Source organism: Rhea americana, unplaced genomic scaffold (assembly GCF_003343005.1).
Source record: "Rhea americana isolate MKP2758 unplaced genomic scaffold, rheAme1 scaffold_10, whole genome shotgun sequence".
Lineage (NCBI taxonomy): Eukaryota > Metazoa > Chordata > Aves > Rheiformes > Rheidae > Rhea > Rhea americana.
In genome coordinates this window covers 7,347,982-7,365,153 of record NW_028185039.1, presented here as the reverse complement: position 1 = coordinate 7,365,153, position 17,172 = coordinate 7,347,982, and the positions used below count along the sequence as shown (strand labels likewise).

The 17,172-nt window shown below is 34.9% G+C and overlaps 1 protein-coding gene and 1 long non-coding RNA gene across 8 annotated transcripts in view; one reads left to right on the top strand and one right to left on the bottom strand.

Moving 5' to 3' along the window:
* The window catches only part of LOC146601704 (uncharacterized), a 43,722-nt gene that overhangs the window by 11,756 nt on the left and 14,794 nt on the right, over positions 1-17,172 (top strand). The window lies entirely within an intron of this gene.
* Positions 415-17,172, bottom strand: part of MRTFB (myocardin related transcription factor B) — a 93,304-nt gene continuing 76,546 nt past the window's right edge. For 5 of the 6 annotated variants that reach the window (XM_085302906.1, XM_085302914.1, XM_085302948.1 and 2 more), the window contains 7 exons: positions 16,537-16,690; positions 13,189-14,214; positions 11,727-11,882; positions 9,164-9,322; positions 8,726-8,863; positions 7,664-7,724; positions 415-5,886 (listed from right to left, as the gene is read on the bottom strand). In XM_085302906.1, the coding sequence (XP_085159032.1) occupies positions 5,354-5,886; positions 7,664-7,724; positions 8,726-8,863; positions 9,164-9,322; positions 11,727-11,882; positions 13,189-14,214; positions 16,537-16,690 (2,227 nt within the window). In that variant the 3' untranslated portion in view covers positions 415-5,353. The remainder of the gene's footprint in view (positions 5,887-7,663; positions 7,725-8,725; positions 8,864-9,163; positions 9,323-11,726; positions 11,883-13,188; positions 14,215-16,536; positions 16,691-17,172) is intronic. The other variant, XM_085302932.1, reaches the window with a different exon arrangement.

Genomic DNA, 17,172 nt, shown 5'->3' with positions numbered 1-17,172 from the left:
GTATGATGGTACTTACCCTACCTTTTCCTTGAGATTAAGCTAAACCAGGTAACAATATTTTTTCATCCATGAGCAGGAACACTAGCCCATAGTACTAGTGTTACTTTAAAAAAAATTTGTACATTGCAAAACTCAACCCTGCAGAAACTTAGTTTTCTTCTTTTAAAAATGAAAGCATACTTAAATACTTAAATATTTCAAGGCTGTAATCTTCTATTTACACTGCATCAAGTGTTTTTAAAAGTATTCTTTATTGTTACACATTTTGGCTATGATTCCTAGGACAAACCATCATTTTGGAGTTAGTCTAACTCTAGATTCCTTTTTGTGAGGAAGATGATCAAACATAGTCCATAGTCAGAATTTTTGTTGACTATTACTAATGGCATTTCCCTTTTTAATTAGTAAGCACAGACAAAGGAGCACAGTTTTCCTTTTTTTTATTGAGACACTTAGCAAAAATGCTGAAATATCAAACATTTCCTCAGTAGCTACAATATTGCCACTATGTACAAAATATTTGATAAATGTACTACACATATAAAAATACAGTATGCATTACATATATACAGTACAATGTGCAAAACATATGGCATTCAGACATATGGAATTGATTTTAGGGGTGCAAACAGCAAATACAAAGGCATCATGGTTTCTTATAGAAAGGCAATACATAACGCCCTGATTGCCATAATTTGTATTTAGTAAAGTAGTGCTTAAATGAAGAGGGCCCTAGAGAGAGGTATCTATCTTCTTCTTTTCACAAAATGAGATGCTAAGACATAATAATGACTATGAAAATAAGAAGAGAAACACCTGCTAGGGTTAGCGTTACTTCTACTGCAAGCTATACAGTGAAGAAAAATCCGATCTGGAGTAAAGCCTGTGCTATTACTTAATACAAATTTCTCAAACAACAAAAACAAACCTGTACTGTTAAACATCAAAAACAGCTTTAAAAATATCTACATCCTTTAAATTTTAAAAAATTACAGGTAATATTTTGGGAGATTCACTTTCCTATGCTTCAAAATACAAAGTGCCTCCTTTGGCAATATAAATGGCAATGCTTTGGTTCCTATTAAAATTTTGTATATTGTAGGCTGTCTTTTTGACTATATGAGCRGTATTCTTTATAAAAATAGTGTAATGATATAGTAGGTAACTATTCCCTGCTTTTTAGTGACATTTTGCTCTCATAGCTATAATGACTTTTTGGCTAGATTTCTACAAATGCGTTTATGTGCTTTTTTAAAAAAGTGTTTACGTTCAGTATCAGACACTACAGAAGGATGTAGGTGTCTTTTTTGCACTTTAGATTTATACCTAGCAAACTGGTATAAAAAGACTATTTGAGATTATTTCAGGTTCAGGTTTTAAGTATGCTCTTTATTGGCCATGTATATATTATAAACAACTCCATTCCACATACCTCATATTAAAAAATTCTGTAGTATGGTCTAAAAGTCATCTAATGGCAATTTAATTAACGTAAAATGTTTCAACACAAGGTTTATTAGCGATATTTTTTTCCAGTTTTAATAGAATTTGATTAAATTTAAAATACACTGAAGATGCCATTCTAATAATAATTGAATACATCAAGAAGCTTTATTGTGTTTTGATTACATAATGCCCTTCCAGTTAAACATATTTTGTGATTGTATTTTCTCTGCCTTGAAAGCAGGTCAACAGCTTGTGCTTGGTTTTCAGTTTTGGTGCCTATACTTTCCAGGCATCTGAATGTTTGAGATTATGTAACATAAGGAAGTTTGATATCAAAACTTCTATTTTGATAACCTGTTTCCTTGACGATGACTCCTGCTGGTGAATTTAGAAATACATTGAAAAAAAATTAATTTCAGTATTAAGTTACGATTATTTCTAAAAGGTGTGTCTCAGCTTTTTCAAGGCCTAATTCTCCAAACCCACATGGTTGGATTAGACCTTAAACTTGTGAAGAGAACAACTGCCATAAATTCATTCTATTCTCAGAGAAAAACGCTAAATTTGTGACAATGATTTATTAACTATTTATGATGTTAAGTAAAAGTTTTGCCTGTAAACTTACTTGCATTAACTAATGCTGAATGGCACTAAAAGTGCATAACAATACCATTTCTGTATTAAATGCAGGGTGCAACATTTCTTTATTAACATTAGCCCYGTAAAATGTGTGTCTGAGCTTTCTCCATGTGTTGATGTCTAAACGCCAACTTTTGAATCTCATTCTGATAAAAATAATTTTAATTACTTGATAAGCATCTACTAACAGCACATTTACGACGTGTTCTGTTAGCATACTGCAGCCATTATATGGAAAATTTTGTGCCAGTGCATTCCTTTGCAACTGTTCTCATAATGAGAAATATTCAATTCTGTACAATCAAACTGTACAGTCACTGTTAAATTTCAAAGATGTGTTGCATTTGTGTTACAAAAATTATCATGTAAAACATGCACACACAAAAGCAAAATCTATTTCTGCCGTAACAGGCATATATAACTATAGCAAATATATCACATTTCAGAACAAAGTCTAAAGCAAACCATTATATTTAAGGTTTTAATACACATAATTCTGAAATGTACCAAAAAATAATCACACATCTCCTACACTAGAATAGTCGTACTTTAAAAACTAAAATGATCCCTTTTTTTATTTAAATTTTTTTTTCAAATAAACTTTCAGGGTAGAAAGCTATATTGTACTGGTAACAACACATCTCAACTGTTTGGATTTACTTCTGCACATAGATTCCATGGATTAGTTAACATTCTACACTGCCAATGAGAGTAGTTCTGTAGCAAGATGACTTTGCCAGTTTCAAGCTATATTTACATGCACATTGACTATGACAGTACAGTTGCTCTAGGTTAATCTGTCCTCAAACAATTAACTTGTTTGCTTCTTATTTAATCAGAACGCAGGGTCAAAGAGGGGTAATCTTATTATTTTCTTCAGCCTGCTATCACATTGTATGCCACACATGACACCGAGATATGTCTAGTTATAACATGCAATAAATTGACAGTACTATAGAATACTATAAATTTCATCCAGATTCTTCTGAACAAAACAAGAACGTCATCTTTAAAAGACAAATTCTAATAACATCTGAGAGCACTTAGTATCTCAGAATACTAGCGCCCAAGAAAATATGTTTAAAAGGAATGCTAAGTTGAATGTATTTGTTCAGTATTAGTGAACAATCCTATACCATCATAATTAAAGGCAGGCAGTCCATATATTATATCGTACTCGAGTACTGCAGGCACAGCAAGAAGGGATTAGGAGGTATGTCTTTCAGCTTCATCTGCTGTTATGACAACCCTGATAGATATTTTCTTGTGTCTACTTTTAAATTAAAGTAAATTCTAGTCTATCAGTCTGTTGAAGGTATAAAGATTTAGAATACTAATAACTGGTATGATGCAAACATATAATCCCAATTTAAGCCTTGAATCAATGATACAGCCCATTATTTTATCTGCAGTCAATGGAATTCTGCAGTATTACTAAAACAGAATGCACTGGAAATCTGGACACACTAAAATTGCAGATAATTCCACAACTACTTCTGGCAAAAAAATTTAAAATATAGTTTGATATTAACTTTTTTTTAATGTGAAACTGGTTGCTAACAGCTACTTTTTGTTTTCAGTGTATCTTTGATGCAGATCATTACTCGAAGAAGTAAGCAAAAGCTTCATAACACTTTTTCATTAGTTCCTACAGCACTATTCTTGAAGACTGGTGATAAGGAAAGAGTTGTGAAATGAGATCAGTTTTCACACTAGAAAACATAATAGAAATGTGTTATGAAGGAAATAGTTTCCTATTTCCTTTCATCTTAATTTGGAATTCCTTAATGGGAACTAATTCCTATTTTATGTCTGATTATCAGTGTATATCATCTATTGCAGTATCTAACTGCTAACATCTGAGAGATAACTACAGAATTTCAACATATTTTATTCTTGTTTTAATTTTTTGCTTATTTTTCTGACTACCTTCATAATATCACTGAAAAGAATATTAATTACTTTTTCACATGCTGTGCTGTGAGGTAAGAATTTAATTTTTGCTATTATCTGTTTCGCTTCTTACACTGTTCAGTGATGTGTTGATACTGCTTATTTACCTTTTATTGTTTTCAGTAAGGGCTATTTAGGGTTCTTACTTAACAAATTCTGTTTATCTTCCTTTGTGTTAAGTAGTGGTAGATGAAGCTGTTCAATAGATACAGCATTCATTAAGAAATTATGGTTGTTCTGTCAGTACTGTCCCCTGCAACTCTGGGCCTAATCCTACAGAGATTTTTTACTGATCTCTTTGGGACTATTCTTGCATAGATGTTTGCAAGATAAGAATGTGCAACAGGATTAATTACATTTTTCTGCTTCCTCGAAATTTTTTAATATGCTGAGATACTGGATTGAATATTCTAACAATATCCCCAAGCACAAATTAAAATAGGATTTGTTATTTCCAATATTAYAATCTTTTGATTTTTTTTTTTGAGGACCACTGTTCCCCTCTGTTCACAAAAATAAACTATACAAAGTTGAAAGAGTATACAAATAACTGTCTGATATACACATTAAAACCTAGCTATTAAATCAAAAGCATTGCTCTAGAAAATTCAGTGTTCTCATTATTACCTGGCCTAGCTACAGTGGATTTCTTGCAGTTACACTTAATATCCCTTCGGATGCAGTTAAATTCTTCCCTCAGAATTAAAGAATGGGAGAAGAGTTTCAAAAACCACAAAATCAAAATATAAAAACAGCTTGAACAAATTAGGACACTAGATACATGAAATTTCACTGAACCAGCCAGTGCTTCTACTTGGCTTTGCCCTCACAAAAATTTTGAACCTGGCTCAGGCTATCCACAGGAACAATGAAGTGCAGTGATATCTCACCTTCCCACAAATTACAGCTGCTCACTGTGTCAATACAGAGAGTTGAAGTCTCACTTATTTTTCTTATCTAAGATTAGCCACATTGTGTCATTTGTTTAAGTGTTACAAAGTCAGTCATACTATTTCTTTCTTATACATTTGTGATGCATTTTCCTTGGGGTACTCTTAATCAGTAAGTACAATCATCCTTTGACTTGTGAAATACAGCTTTCAAGGGCCCTGACCTGCATTAATGATAGGAGCGTGAAGAGCATAAATTAATTTATTGTTGTAAACTTGAACATCAATAAGGAATTAGCTTCAAGCATTTGTTCTTCCAAACATTTCTGTTAATTTTTCTCAAACTCTCAACTGCAACCAGAATCATCTAAGAATGGACCTATGCTGTAAACAGGTATGCAAGCTGTGTTCTCATTGGCTGTAGCTTAATCCCAGTGCAACTGCAGGTCTTGCGGATCTAGAAAGTCAGTGGAAAACACACTGGGGGCAGTAGAACTGAGAGGAGTGAGTCCAGATGAGGAGCTGGGCATCGTAATGTCTAACCATTCCATATTGTCTAAATTTGTGTCAGGAAGGTCAAGAGATAGACAAGAATTATTAGTGGGAAATTGTGGGTCAGAGGTTTCCATGGGCGAATGAGAGTGATCTAAAATGCTGGAGTGATTAAGCAGATCATTCTGAAGGTCCTCAATTAAAGAAAATGATTCTCTGTCCTCATTACTGCTTGTCAGTTGTGGGATTTCATTACCTGAAGGTAAAGTTCCATCCAAGAGAGCTTCAAGTTGGTTTTCCAAACTTATTAACAAGTTGGTTGGTTCTAAGGACACAGGAGGTGCCATCTGGATTTGTGGTGGTGGGCGGGATATCACTGTATTCACTGGCATTGTAGTGATGTTGGCTGTAACTGGTCTCATTTTAGCAATGGGAGATGGTTCCTCCTTTATTGGAAGGGAAATCTCTGTATATAAAAAAAATTAATAAAGGCTATGACATATACGCTAAGACCCCCTAACTCTTTCCCATATACTGTAAGATGCATCCACAATAGACTCAATGGAGTAAGGATCATTTTGCTGATCTGATATTACAAGCAGTACATATATCAGACTAAGTATGTCATCAACACTAGTGTCTTCCAAGTTCCACAGTGTTGTTTTCAGTAATACTCTTGGAGTATTGTATCAATGAAAAAAGGAACCTTTTTCCTAGATGATAGCTTTTCTTCCTTTATGTTTATAATTTCTGATTTACTACAGAACCAACACACATCCTCATTTGARGAAAGAGTACCTAAACTAATTTTCAGTTCTACTCCCTGTTTACTACTGTGTCCAACTTCACAAATTAAGGTCTAAGAACTTAGACCTTAATGTAACTAGTATGCTTTTATTACTGACTGCAGAGTCTAAAACTACTTTTTAGTCAAGAAGTTCAATTTAAGCCAGTGGTAGTAACAATAAAAGAAAATAAAGCAAGGTAAGATCTCGTTAATAAATCCAAAAGTTAGATTAGGTCTAGAATGTTCTGAAAGACAAGAAAATGGCGAGCAAATCCTCCAGCACAGATGAAGTTTCTGCTGGCAAAAATACACTTCTGCAGCAGTTTTCCAAACAAAATAATACATTTTAAAAATCTCTGTAAGAACATCTATTAAACTTGTTGCCTAATAAAACCAAAGCATTAAAACAARAAATGACTCACTTTCGAAGTGTATGTTAATAGCCTAATTTTTTTTAGTGTAGAACTTGCTTAGGTAAGTGCAAGAGCTCTGAATATTTCATTTCCTTTTTAATAAAGATGATATTAAAAAAATTTTGTATTTTGTAGTAACTTGGCAAATGTAGAGTGGCTGTTACCCTTAAGATCAAATAGGTGTAATAATGTAACATTTGAAGCGCATTTTTTAAATAAGCACACTAATGTTTTGTACATCTTCTGTTTCACAGGTGGTACTTCAACCTACCTATGCACTGTTTTAGTTGGAGCACTAAAAACATTTGTGAATTTAATATGAGTTGCTCTCGTACCTGTTGCTTGTCTTGGTCAGTCTGTAAGCATTTCCTTCAGTTAACCTGGCAATTTGCTTTAAAAMGGAGAAGATACTCTGATACTTAGGATATGGTTGAAATCTTCTAATAGCCTACAACCATTGCTTATGACTTGGCATTCTTTGCTGTCAAGGTCTTCATATGGCATTAGAACTTTTCCCAGTATTGTAATGGCTTCGACAAAGCCTTTAATTATGCCTGAATGCCTTCTAATTTTATTGCAAAGGCACTTTTTCAGTTGCTAGTTAGGTTCTGTTCTGATAGCTCCCTTATTTTAACTGATAAAGAAATTTGTAACTCGTTAGTTCATACAAACGTTTCCATTAATTTATATTTACAGCTAATACTACATTGTTATATTTGTATGTTGAACAAATACACCTGTGCTAAACTAAAGTGCTATTTTAATTATCTGCTGTGTAAATTACTGCAAAAATCTCCTCGGGCTAGTTTATAAGCAGAGGAGTTCCAAAGTAGGGTGATTTTGTTTCTTTTTATGTGTGTTGGCATGTATTTTTTTCAGTAGGTAATTAACAAACTTTCAGAAATACTACTGTCATCCAAACTGGATAGCTTCTACATCCTCTCCCTCAAAGAATTCTTTTTCTTCATTCTTTTAATTACTGTATGAAGCTTTTATTACCAGGTTTTTAGATCTCTACATCACATAGACTTCAGCTGGCTTACCTCCACTCTTGATGAGAATATCAAAAAGATCGTCCATTTGCTGACTGTGTGCACTGGAAATCTGTAGCATATAAGAAAAGTAGGGAAGAGCTAGTTATTCTTTTAGAATGCCAAGAAGACAGTGGAAGACAAGGGAGAATTATTTTAGAATTATGCATTTCTATATTTATACTATCTATACTTAGAAGATTTTTAAAAGGGTGAGGCTGGGACTCAGCTGCCTGAACACAAGCATCAAGTGCTGCTTAAGATTACCACCTCTGGTACTCCAAAAGGCGTAGGTTTTCTGTCTGTCTTGTGCTTCCACTGTGAGGATGTTTCACATACCAAGCTATCTGAAACGGCATTAGATATCAATGACTCTGCCCAAGTGTCTGCCACCATAAACAGAGCACCCAGTACTAAATCAATAAAAGGCCTTATTTGCCTTTCCTTTTCTTTCTTCTTCTTTCTTTCTTTTTTTTTTTAATGTAGTTCTGAAATGCATGATGTTGAGGAATACTCATTAGCTTTGTTTGCAACTCTCTTCCAACATGAATGATGCCATGGTGAACTGACAAAGCAGTCCCTACTATTATTTATCAAAGTCAATAAATACAGACTTTTTTGAAGAGAGTGTGTGCACATATATATACATTTATAGAAATGTGTATAAACACACACACAAATTTTTTCCTCAAATTTCAGTATGTAGCCTTGTGCAAAAATAAGTAAGATCTGCACTTCAATCTATTTCTCTCTGCAACTCTGAAATTTAAGTATCATACAGCCTTAAAGATAAGTCAGTTGAAGGACAGTTATTGTTAAGCAGCAATATCATGGTTATCCCAATATTATATACCACTAAGTGGATAATGTAAGATATATTTCCATGTATTTCAGTATATTTTAAATCAACAGAATCATGAAATAGGAGTCTTGTTAATATTTTCATAACTGTTTTTAACTACAAGTTAGAAAACCTGGAGACCAAACAAGAAGCTACATTAGACAATAACTTTGGTAATTCTAAAGAAAAAAACAGAATTGTTCTTAGTAGGCTAAAGAAGAGAAAGTAACTACCTCACGGGGAGCTGTTTGAACACTGTGGGTCTGTTTTATGGCCTCTTCATAACAGGGGGGATCTTTTGTCTTGGAAACTGCGTTGTTGAAGAGAGACTGTTGAACAATATAAGGCTGGGCCTGAGATGGAGAGCCAGGCTGGTGAAATAACAAAATAATAATGAAACAAGTAGTAAAACTCAGATCTATTCAGTTCTACAGGTTATCCTGCTTCATCATAACAATCTACCTATTTACAAATAACAACAGTCAAACAAYAATCAAAGGGATAAAGTAATAGTTTCCTCTCTTTCTCACACACGTATACATTCATGATTAAAAAATCTATAAAACATTCTTCCCCCTTGAGTGAACTGCAGTATGTATGTATGTAGCAACGCTATTTAAGAAAAATAATACAAAACTGAACTTTATGGAACACTGTTGGGCTAATCCTACCTTACTAGGAGTAGCAGGTCCATTCTGCACAGGTGGAGCCTGGTTACTACCAGTGTGAATGTTAGAGTTTGATGTTTTATTAATAAAAGATTGTGAAGGTGTTGTAACTGGTGGAGTCTGATAGGGAAATACTGTATTTGATGTCGTAGGTGGAAAAACCTGTAAAAGATTAATACTAATATTAGTCTTAATATTTTTATCCAGACAATATGTTACATCCTGTTTTTTCCCCACTAGTGGATTAATTTGAATTGTAGAACTATCACTCTTTGAAAGAAACTCTGTGCTGTGACATGCTTTCACTCATCAGTGATAAATTAAAATATTTTCCTGCWATTTTTCAGGAATCATAAGACAATGTAATAGAATTTTTCTAGAATACATTCAGAAGAGTATGTAACTCTAATACAATATGCATAATTTCCCCACCTAGTGGACCATGAATTAAATGGACTGATTTCTGGCCTGATACAAACTAGTGACCGCAACAGGACAAGTATGAACCTATTACTTCTGCGCAAAGAAGAAGTAACAGGTTCTCTAGGATTAAGGGCTACGATGGAAACAATAAGCCTGAGACAAGACCAGACAAAAAAGATCCACTAAAGAAACATTGCTATTAATGAGGATGTTTCTCACTGCCATTGAACATATTTGTTTAAGTAGCTAGGCTTTCATGTGGGACAATGTTTGGCCTCCTCAGTGACAAAGGAGGAAGTCCCAGTACTAGAACTGCCTTGGCCTGGCAAGTCCAACAGATAAAACTGTATCTTCTAGTTTTGTTGAATGGAGTGGAATCAAGGAAGACAACAGCATTTTTCCTGACAAGGGTTAGGAATATGTTAGGAGCGAGAAAGGGCAAGACTCATTCAGTCACAGTCCATTAGCTCATCCTACCTCCTGAATTATCCAAGGCTCATGAAAACAAACAGTAGACATATAGATCTAATGCTGAATGCATTATGACTGTACTGATCTATTTTATTGTATCAGTATTTTACATTCTAATGTAAAAATTGTGCAGTCACACTGTCTGGTTTTATATGTAGAAGATGGCACTAGATGTGTGAGAAGAACAGCCAGGCTACTCAGCTCCAAGTTCCAGGAGAGCAAGACGCATATTGAAGTCTGCAGGGAACTACACAGCCTAGTCTCCATGACAACTGATATGAATAAAGGGGAAGACTAGAGATTACAATCCTTGGTTAACTGTGGCAATCATTTCAAATAAGTTCTTGACAGCAAAGGAAGCAAACTGCAAGTCTCTGTTAGGAATACATACTCAGGATGACTGGAAAATTTCTAAATGGGACACGTCAAGTTAACAAGGTAAGATTAGCCCCTCATCAAGTCCAAGACAGCCTGGGTGAACTCTGCTTTTGGATATATGCCCGTTAGACTTCTGTAGGATGACCTAAATGCCCAAGAAATTAAGCAGAATGAGGCCACTTACGTAGTTCTGTTCCCTTTTATTAGCAACTATCTAGAGATTTATCGTAGAAGAAATATGATTACCTGAAAAGAGTGTCCTGGCATAAGCAGAATAGAAGACGTGGTGTCGGGTGGGAGCCCCAATTCATACCAAGACATGGGCTTTCTGGTACAATTTTGTAAAATGAAATTGAAATTTTGAAGATTGAGATATTTTGTAGCAGCAAAATAACGTGTTGTCAAAATTACCCTCTTCATCTTGAGAGTTCTGTTGTTCTTGAATTATCCCTTCCCTGAGGCTGAAAAATCTTATTCTCCTAAGTGACAGAGCCCATTAGCACTGATAAAGAAGTAATAAAGGTCCTAAGACGATCTCCAAGTTCCTAATAATAGTGGTCAGCCTAGATGAGGCTCTAAGAAGGAGAAAGAAGTTCCTCTGTGAGGAGTGGTGTTGATACCAGTCAACATATGAACACTCCCAGCTGCACATCCAGTACTGATGACTATCTGGTTTGGGCTAGGAAATTTCAGAGCTGATCATTTAAGGTAGAAAGGAAGAGGAAGATTTATCTCTGAATCACTCCCTGCACTGCTCAGAAAGAGAGGCATCCTAGGTATGGTAGAATTTTGACTCACTGAAACTGCTGTCCTCAGTATCTGAGTCCAAGATTGAATGCATAGCTTACTTCATAAGCCAGGATCAGATCAAAAAGGAAAGAAAACTAAAAGAAACTTACAAAAGAAAAGGTAAGCGCCTTCTGTGAAGAACTGCTTACAAAGATCTTCCATTTTGAACTGGCAGCAGATACTAGAAATTGACTGGACTGTCTGGAGTACCACTTGTGCCAAGCACGATGAAGAATGCAGTGAGTGTATGCTATAAGATAAACACTAAGATTTAAAAAAAATGCCTTTAGCCTGTGTACTTGTAGATGAAAAGGTAAGTGCCTGGATGGACTACAGTTCTGAAAAGAGAAGGTGTTACCAGTCCATCTTATCACACAGAAAAACGTGGTTCAAAGAGGCTAAGGGACTTAATCATTTGTATATGACACAACACAGAAAAGATTCTAAAAGCACTATCTAGAATTAAGACTATAAAACAGCATTGATCTTACTGCTATTCACAAACCTTTCTGATTTGTTGAGCCTGACCAAGTGCATGCTGCATGATGGCATTTTGTTTTGATTGTGGAGTATGCATCTGAGGTGCTGTCTGGACCAGGCCAGAGGTGGCAAGAGGAGCAGGTGTTTGTGGTGGGGTCTGTATTCCAGCTTGTGATTGAGCCTAAAGGATGAAGATAAAACACTTGCATTATTTGTATCTTACAGTAAATGAAATAGTATAAAAATCTATTGTACAGATTATGCAGAATAGCAATAGCATGTATTCTGGGAGGTATTCAGATGAACTGTGTACAGGAGAGTAWTTTAATTCCATTTGGTCCTGGAAAATTCCCAGCTGAAAGGCAGTGCTTATACTGGCAGCAGAGCTTAAGAAAGATGAAGACAAGCTGGAGAGAGTCCAGTTGAGAACAGTGAAAGGAGACAGAGAGAACATAACCAGTAAGAAAGGACTGCAAGAATTTGGTTTGATTAATCTGAAAGAGAAAACTGATGATGCAATACGATACGCTTTCTGGTGTGTAAAAAATTTTGTTTTAAGAAAATAAAGAGTCCATAGTTTTTAATGGCTGCTGAAAGGAAAGAAGTATGTCTAACCTCAGGAAAGATGGTTTGGGTTGGAAGTTAGAAAAACTTTCTGCATTATCAGCAAAGTGAAATATCAGAGTAAGATATTTCTGGTTGTTACGGAATTCTAGTAGGATTTAGAACAAGTTAGACAACCACCTGCCTGGATGGGTGGTTATCAGGGCACAACAGCAAGTACCCATTAAAGCTGAAAGTATGCTTTGCCAGCACAGAAGCCCTGAGGGTGGCAAGGGGATTTCAAACAACTAGGCAACAGCACTGCCACTGGGTAGTATAAATCCTGTCATAGATCAAGAGGTTAGACTGCTTCAGCTCTGCAAGAATTTCTTTTACAACTTTACATTTTTATTCTGTCCTGAGTTATGCTATATTTATTCACASTGATAGGCTGATCTTATTATCAGCCTAGAAATAATATTTATTGAACTACAGTTTCTTTTTGTAACTCCACTGGAGTTTTACAACCTAGAATTTCATTTTTGAATGCAATGAGCCATCACCGCACAAGAAAGTTCCAACACACACTCTGAAAACATGTACTTCAAAATAAAATACAGTGTAGCTGCATTTGGAGCTAACAGAATGGTGGAATGAATCAAAAACAATTGTATATGGACACAGTACATGGTAAGATGACTGCTTTTCAGCAAAGAGTACTTGTGAAGTCATAAGTCTTTGCAGGACTGCAAAGAAATCAAATACTAAAAGAGATAAAAAAAACAGCTGACTTTTAAGTATTTCTATTCTTTTGCCCAAAGCAGAAACAAGCATAATTTTTAACAGTTAACTTTTAAGCAGCACGTTTATCTCTCTATATTTAATTAAACAAATTTGCCATATTGTTGCCATATCTCCATGATGAACAATAAAAAAGCCCATACCTGTAACTTTATATTTCCAACTGGTAGCTGCACTGAAGTGGTAGAATTCGGTCCCTGGATAGATAGTGGAAGGAGCAGCTGTGCTGCTCCCTGAGTTGTTAGTAAAGCTTGAGGCTGTGCAACAACTGCAGTTTGTGGCTGCCTCTGCGGATTAACATAAAATTGAGAAATGGCATTCTGAGTTTCAGCTTTGGCCACAGGTATCTCCTGCTTGATAATAACTGCCTTTTTGGCAACTGGATTCTGGCCACTAGTGTATATTGATTGTCCCGAAGAATGACTAGSCACGGATACAGGTTGACTTGTACTGGAGCAGTCAATAAGAGCTTTTTCATCTTTGATAGCAGCACTGAATTGCTTCTGATCCAAAACAGCTGAGTTACTAGAAGTCTGAGACAGTTGCTGTTGTCCCCGTTTTTCAACCTCAAGTTGCATTTTCAGTACTTCCACGAGTTTTTGCTCTTGTTCCAGTTTTCTTTTGAGCTCTTCAATCTGCTTTTCTTTTTCTTGAAGCTTGCGGTCTTTTTCTGCTACATCAAACTCCATGCTTGAGATGCTTCCACTGCTACGATTCTGATTATCATCACTAACATTCACTCTTAGTGGTGAAGTACTTAAGAACTGGGATGGTGACATCATGGTCATCATTTCTGTGAAAGTATCTGCCATACTAGTGTCATCTGTGCTTAGACTAGATTGTTCTGAAGGAGCGGGTGATATAGGCAACGGAGAGTTAGTGTTTTCAGTATTTACTGCTTTGCTGCCAGGTCCAGTAGATGTCTTTTCTGGAGGAAAGCTGGACATAGTATTAACCACTGTTTTGTTTAGTGTTGTAGCAGGAAATGCCACAGTCACCTCTGCAGTGTTACATGCAGCTCCAGTAGAAGTGGTTACTGCAACAGAGCTACTAGTAGTGACCCCATTGTTATTAACGTCTTGATAAGGTTTCAGACGCTCAATAAGATCAGTTTTTGTTCCGGACACCGGTAATCCTCTTAATTTCAACTCCATTTTAAGCTCTGCTACCTGAGATAAAATAAAGCATGACAGTAAACACAAAAAATGAAAACTTATTTTAACATATACTAGTTTATGACATTTTAATAAGAAAAATTATTTTTCATCATATTCACAAATATTACACCTATGTGTTCTGAGTACAAACAAGATCTTAAATCACATTTCCATGACCTGCTGCTTACTTTCACTGAGTAAACAGCCAAAAACTGTATAGTAGTGTTCAGTGGTTGCACAGTAACAGTAGTGGTTTTATGCTGAATATTCGTAACTATTCAGAAAGGCAAAATGAAAGTATCTCCAATTCTGGACTGAAAACTTCTGAAACAACCCTGTAGAAAATGGCAGCAGTGAGAAAAAAAAAAAAGCACTGAACACATACAATTTAGCATGCTGAACAATTTTGTTATGCTACCAAGATGCATAGATCTGTTTTACCAGAAATTTGTTGGGTCACTTGAATGATTCTATAGACCTGTCACATACAAAATGCCATCTCTCTAATTAGGGATTGAACAGTGAAAGCTACATGTCATCTGTGTTACTTTACAAACATCAAAAGCATAAGTAGTCGAAATTCATCTTATTTCTGGAAAAAATGTTTTTTTTTTTTTACAGATCCTACAGACAAAGTGAAAATGTGTTGAGTGTATATTAATTCTGTGCTTCAAAATACCAAAAAAAAAAACAGTCGCAATGAACAGCTTCCATCTATGGCATCCATATACCCTCTCTAGTTATAGGGTGTTAAGATCACATTTATGGTAGAACCACCTCTTTGTCTAAGAGAAAAAAAGGTAGAGTGACCTCAATACCTTTGTGAATCTAAAATCTTAAAAGTGTAGACCTTCCTGATTAGGAAATGATGAAAAGTGATAGAAATCCATGTGGGTAACATCTCTAAAATCCATAGCAATTTCATGTTAAATAGTTACCCACTTTAGAGTGATTATCTATAGATTATTTAGATTCTACCAACAGTGACTTGCAAGCAATTAGCTGGAGATGCTGGTAATTTGAGTCCTGTAGATTAACCAGAATAAGCATCTAATTTGGAACAAATTCCCTTATTCCTCTTTAGGTTTCTGATAGTCTAWTTTTCTCATTCTGCTGAGGTCCCTCTGATTAGCAATGCTGCTATCTAGCATATTGACTGCTCTCTCCAAGCTTGGGGTACTCCAAAGAATTGCATGAGTGTGCAATTCTCAGCTTTTCCATTTTTCAACAATCCGTTTCTGAATTCTTATCAGACTGATTTAGATGAGTTGATGTTAAAAACGCAACCAACCCATCTCCAAGTATTGCCTAGGTTATTGTTAGCCTACTAGAAAGAATACTTGTACATTATGCAGAAATGGATAGGCAAACCTCTTTCATCGCTGTAAATCACAAATACAGATATTTAAGTTTTTCAAACACTGAAGTTTATATTGCATCTTACATACTTGTTCCATATGAAAAATTCAGTGATCATCTTTAACTGACTACAGTATATTACTGTCTTGAGAATATGATCTTGAGAAAACTCATGATAAAAAAAACCAGGATAAAAAAAAAGGGAGAAATGAATAAACTATCCACTAGATGTCTCTGCTCCTCCATTCAAGTTTAAGACATGTTTGTAGTTTGCTGTAGAAAATATCTGAATCTGAACCCCTTTAGTTGCTTCAGGTTCATTTTCAGTAGGCCTCTGAGAGTATTAATTCCTGATAATGTCTTTCTGAAGGAAGAAAGGATCATATGTAATACTTTCTTACTAAAGCTTAAATCAAGTTTACAGTTATACTTTAAGAAAATTTTATAAAATTCAATGTTGATTTTCAAATAACGTGTCAAACTGATAAATATGAAGATCTCTATTTGATTTCTATTTTCTATTCACTTGCTTAATTCTGTCATTTTTAAATAAAATAATACCATGCAACTTATTTATTGGTTATACCTCTTAAAAACAGTAACAAAAACAAACCAACAAAACAGCCCCACCACTAACAGATACCATAAATGGATCGTAAGTAATTGATAAAATCAACATACAAGTATTTCAGCTAACAGGTGTGAAACTGTTTACGTATACAATCTACTCAGTATTATTCTTCCTCTTTTAATTCTCTGGGAAAGAAAAAAGTGGTTGTTAGAATATGTGTATGTGAGGAGGCTAAATTAAAAAAAAACGTAAGTCCAGAAGAGTTGCGTATGAAAACTTAACCTTATTCTAGCCAACTAAGAGAAACAGTACAGTTTTCATTGAAAAGTAACATCCAGGCTTATTCTTGACTGTAACTGTTGGGAAGTTAAGACCTTGACTGATGTTTAGGAATGGATTTTTACCTTCAAGTCATCTAAGCTGGAAGGTAGTGGTCCTGGTTTCCTGCTAGGAGTATTACTGTTCTGTCTTGGTGAGCTGGCAACTGATGTTGGTGTACTGTTGTTCAAAGTATTCAGTGGCGTATTCCCATTGTTATTCTGTTTGTCATTCAGTGGCCTTTGAGTGATTAAAAAAAAAAAGATAACAGTGCTAAATATATTATGTTTTCATTCAAGTGGAAGTTTCAGGTCAAGTAGAATCTAGTATCTATCACAATTTTCACAACAGCCTTTTTTTTTGCAAAAATATTTTTAACATAAAATAGTAGCACTAAAAATTTTCAGTATAAGAAGACAGAGAAGAAAATATATGAAGAATGCTATGTTAATATTTTCTCTTCAGTTTAATGTATAAATTTATACTTCATAGCTTTTACTGTTGTAATGGTATCCTTTAAGAGCGGATGGTGGGATCAGTTTATATAAATTAATCAACTGGAGCTGCTAGCTACCTTTTTGTTTCACTTTAGTTATAAAAACGATATTGAGCTCTGTGCATAAACCGTATATACATGTCCAGTGTGCTAGTCAATTAACTTACTGTAGAATAAGGACCAATCTGAAGACAGTTTACTCCAAAGATGACTTTTTTTTTTTTAA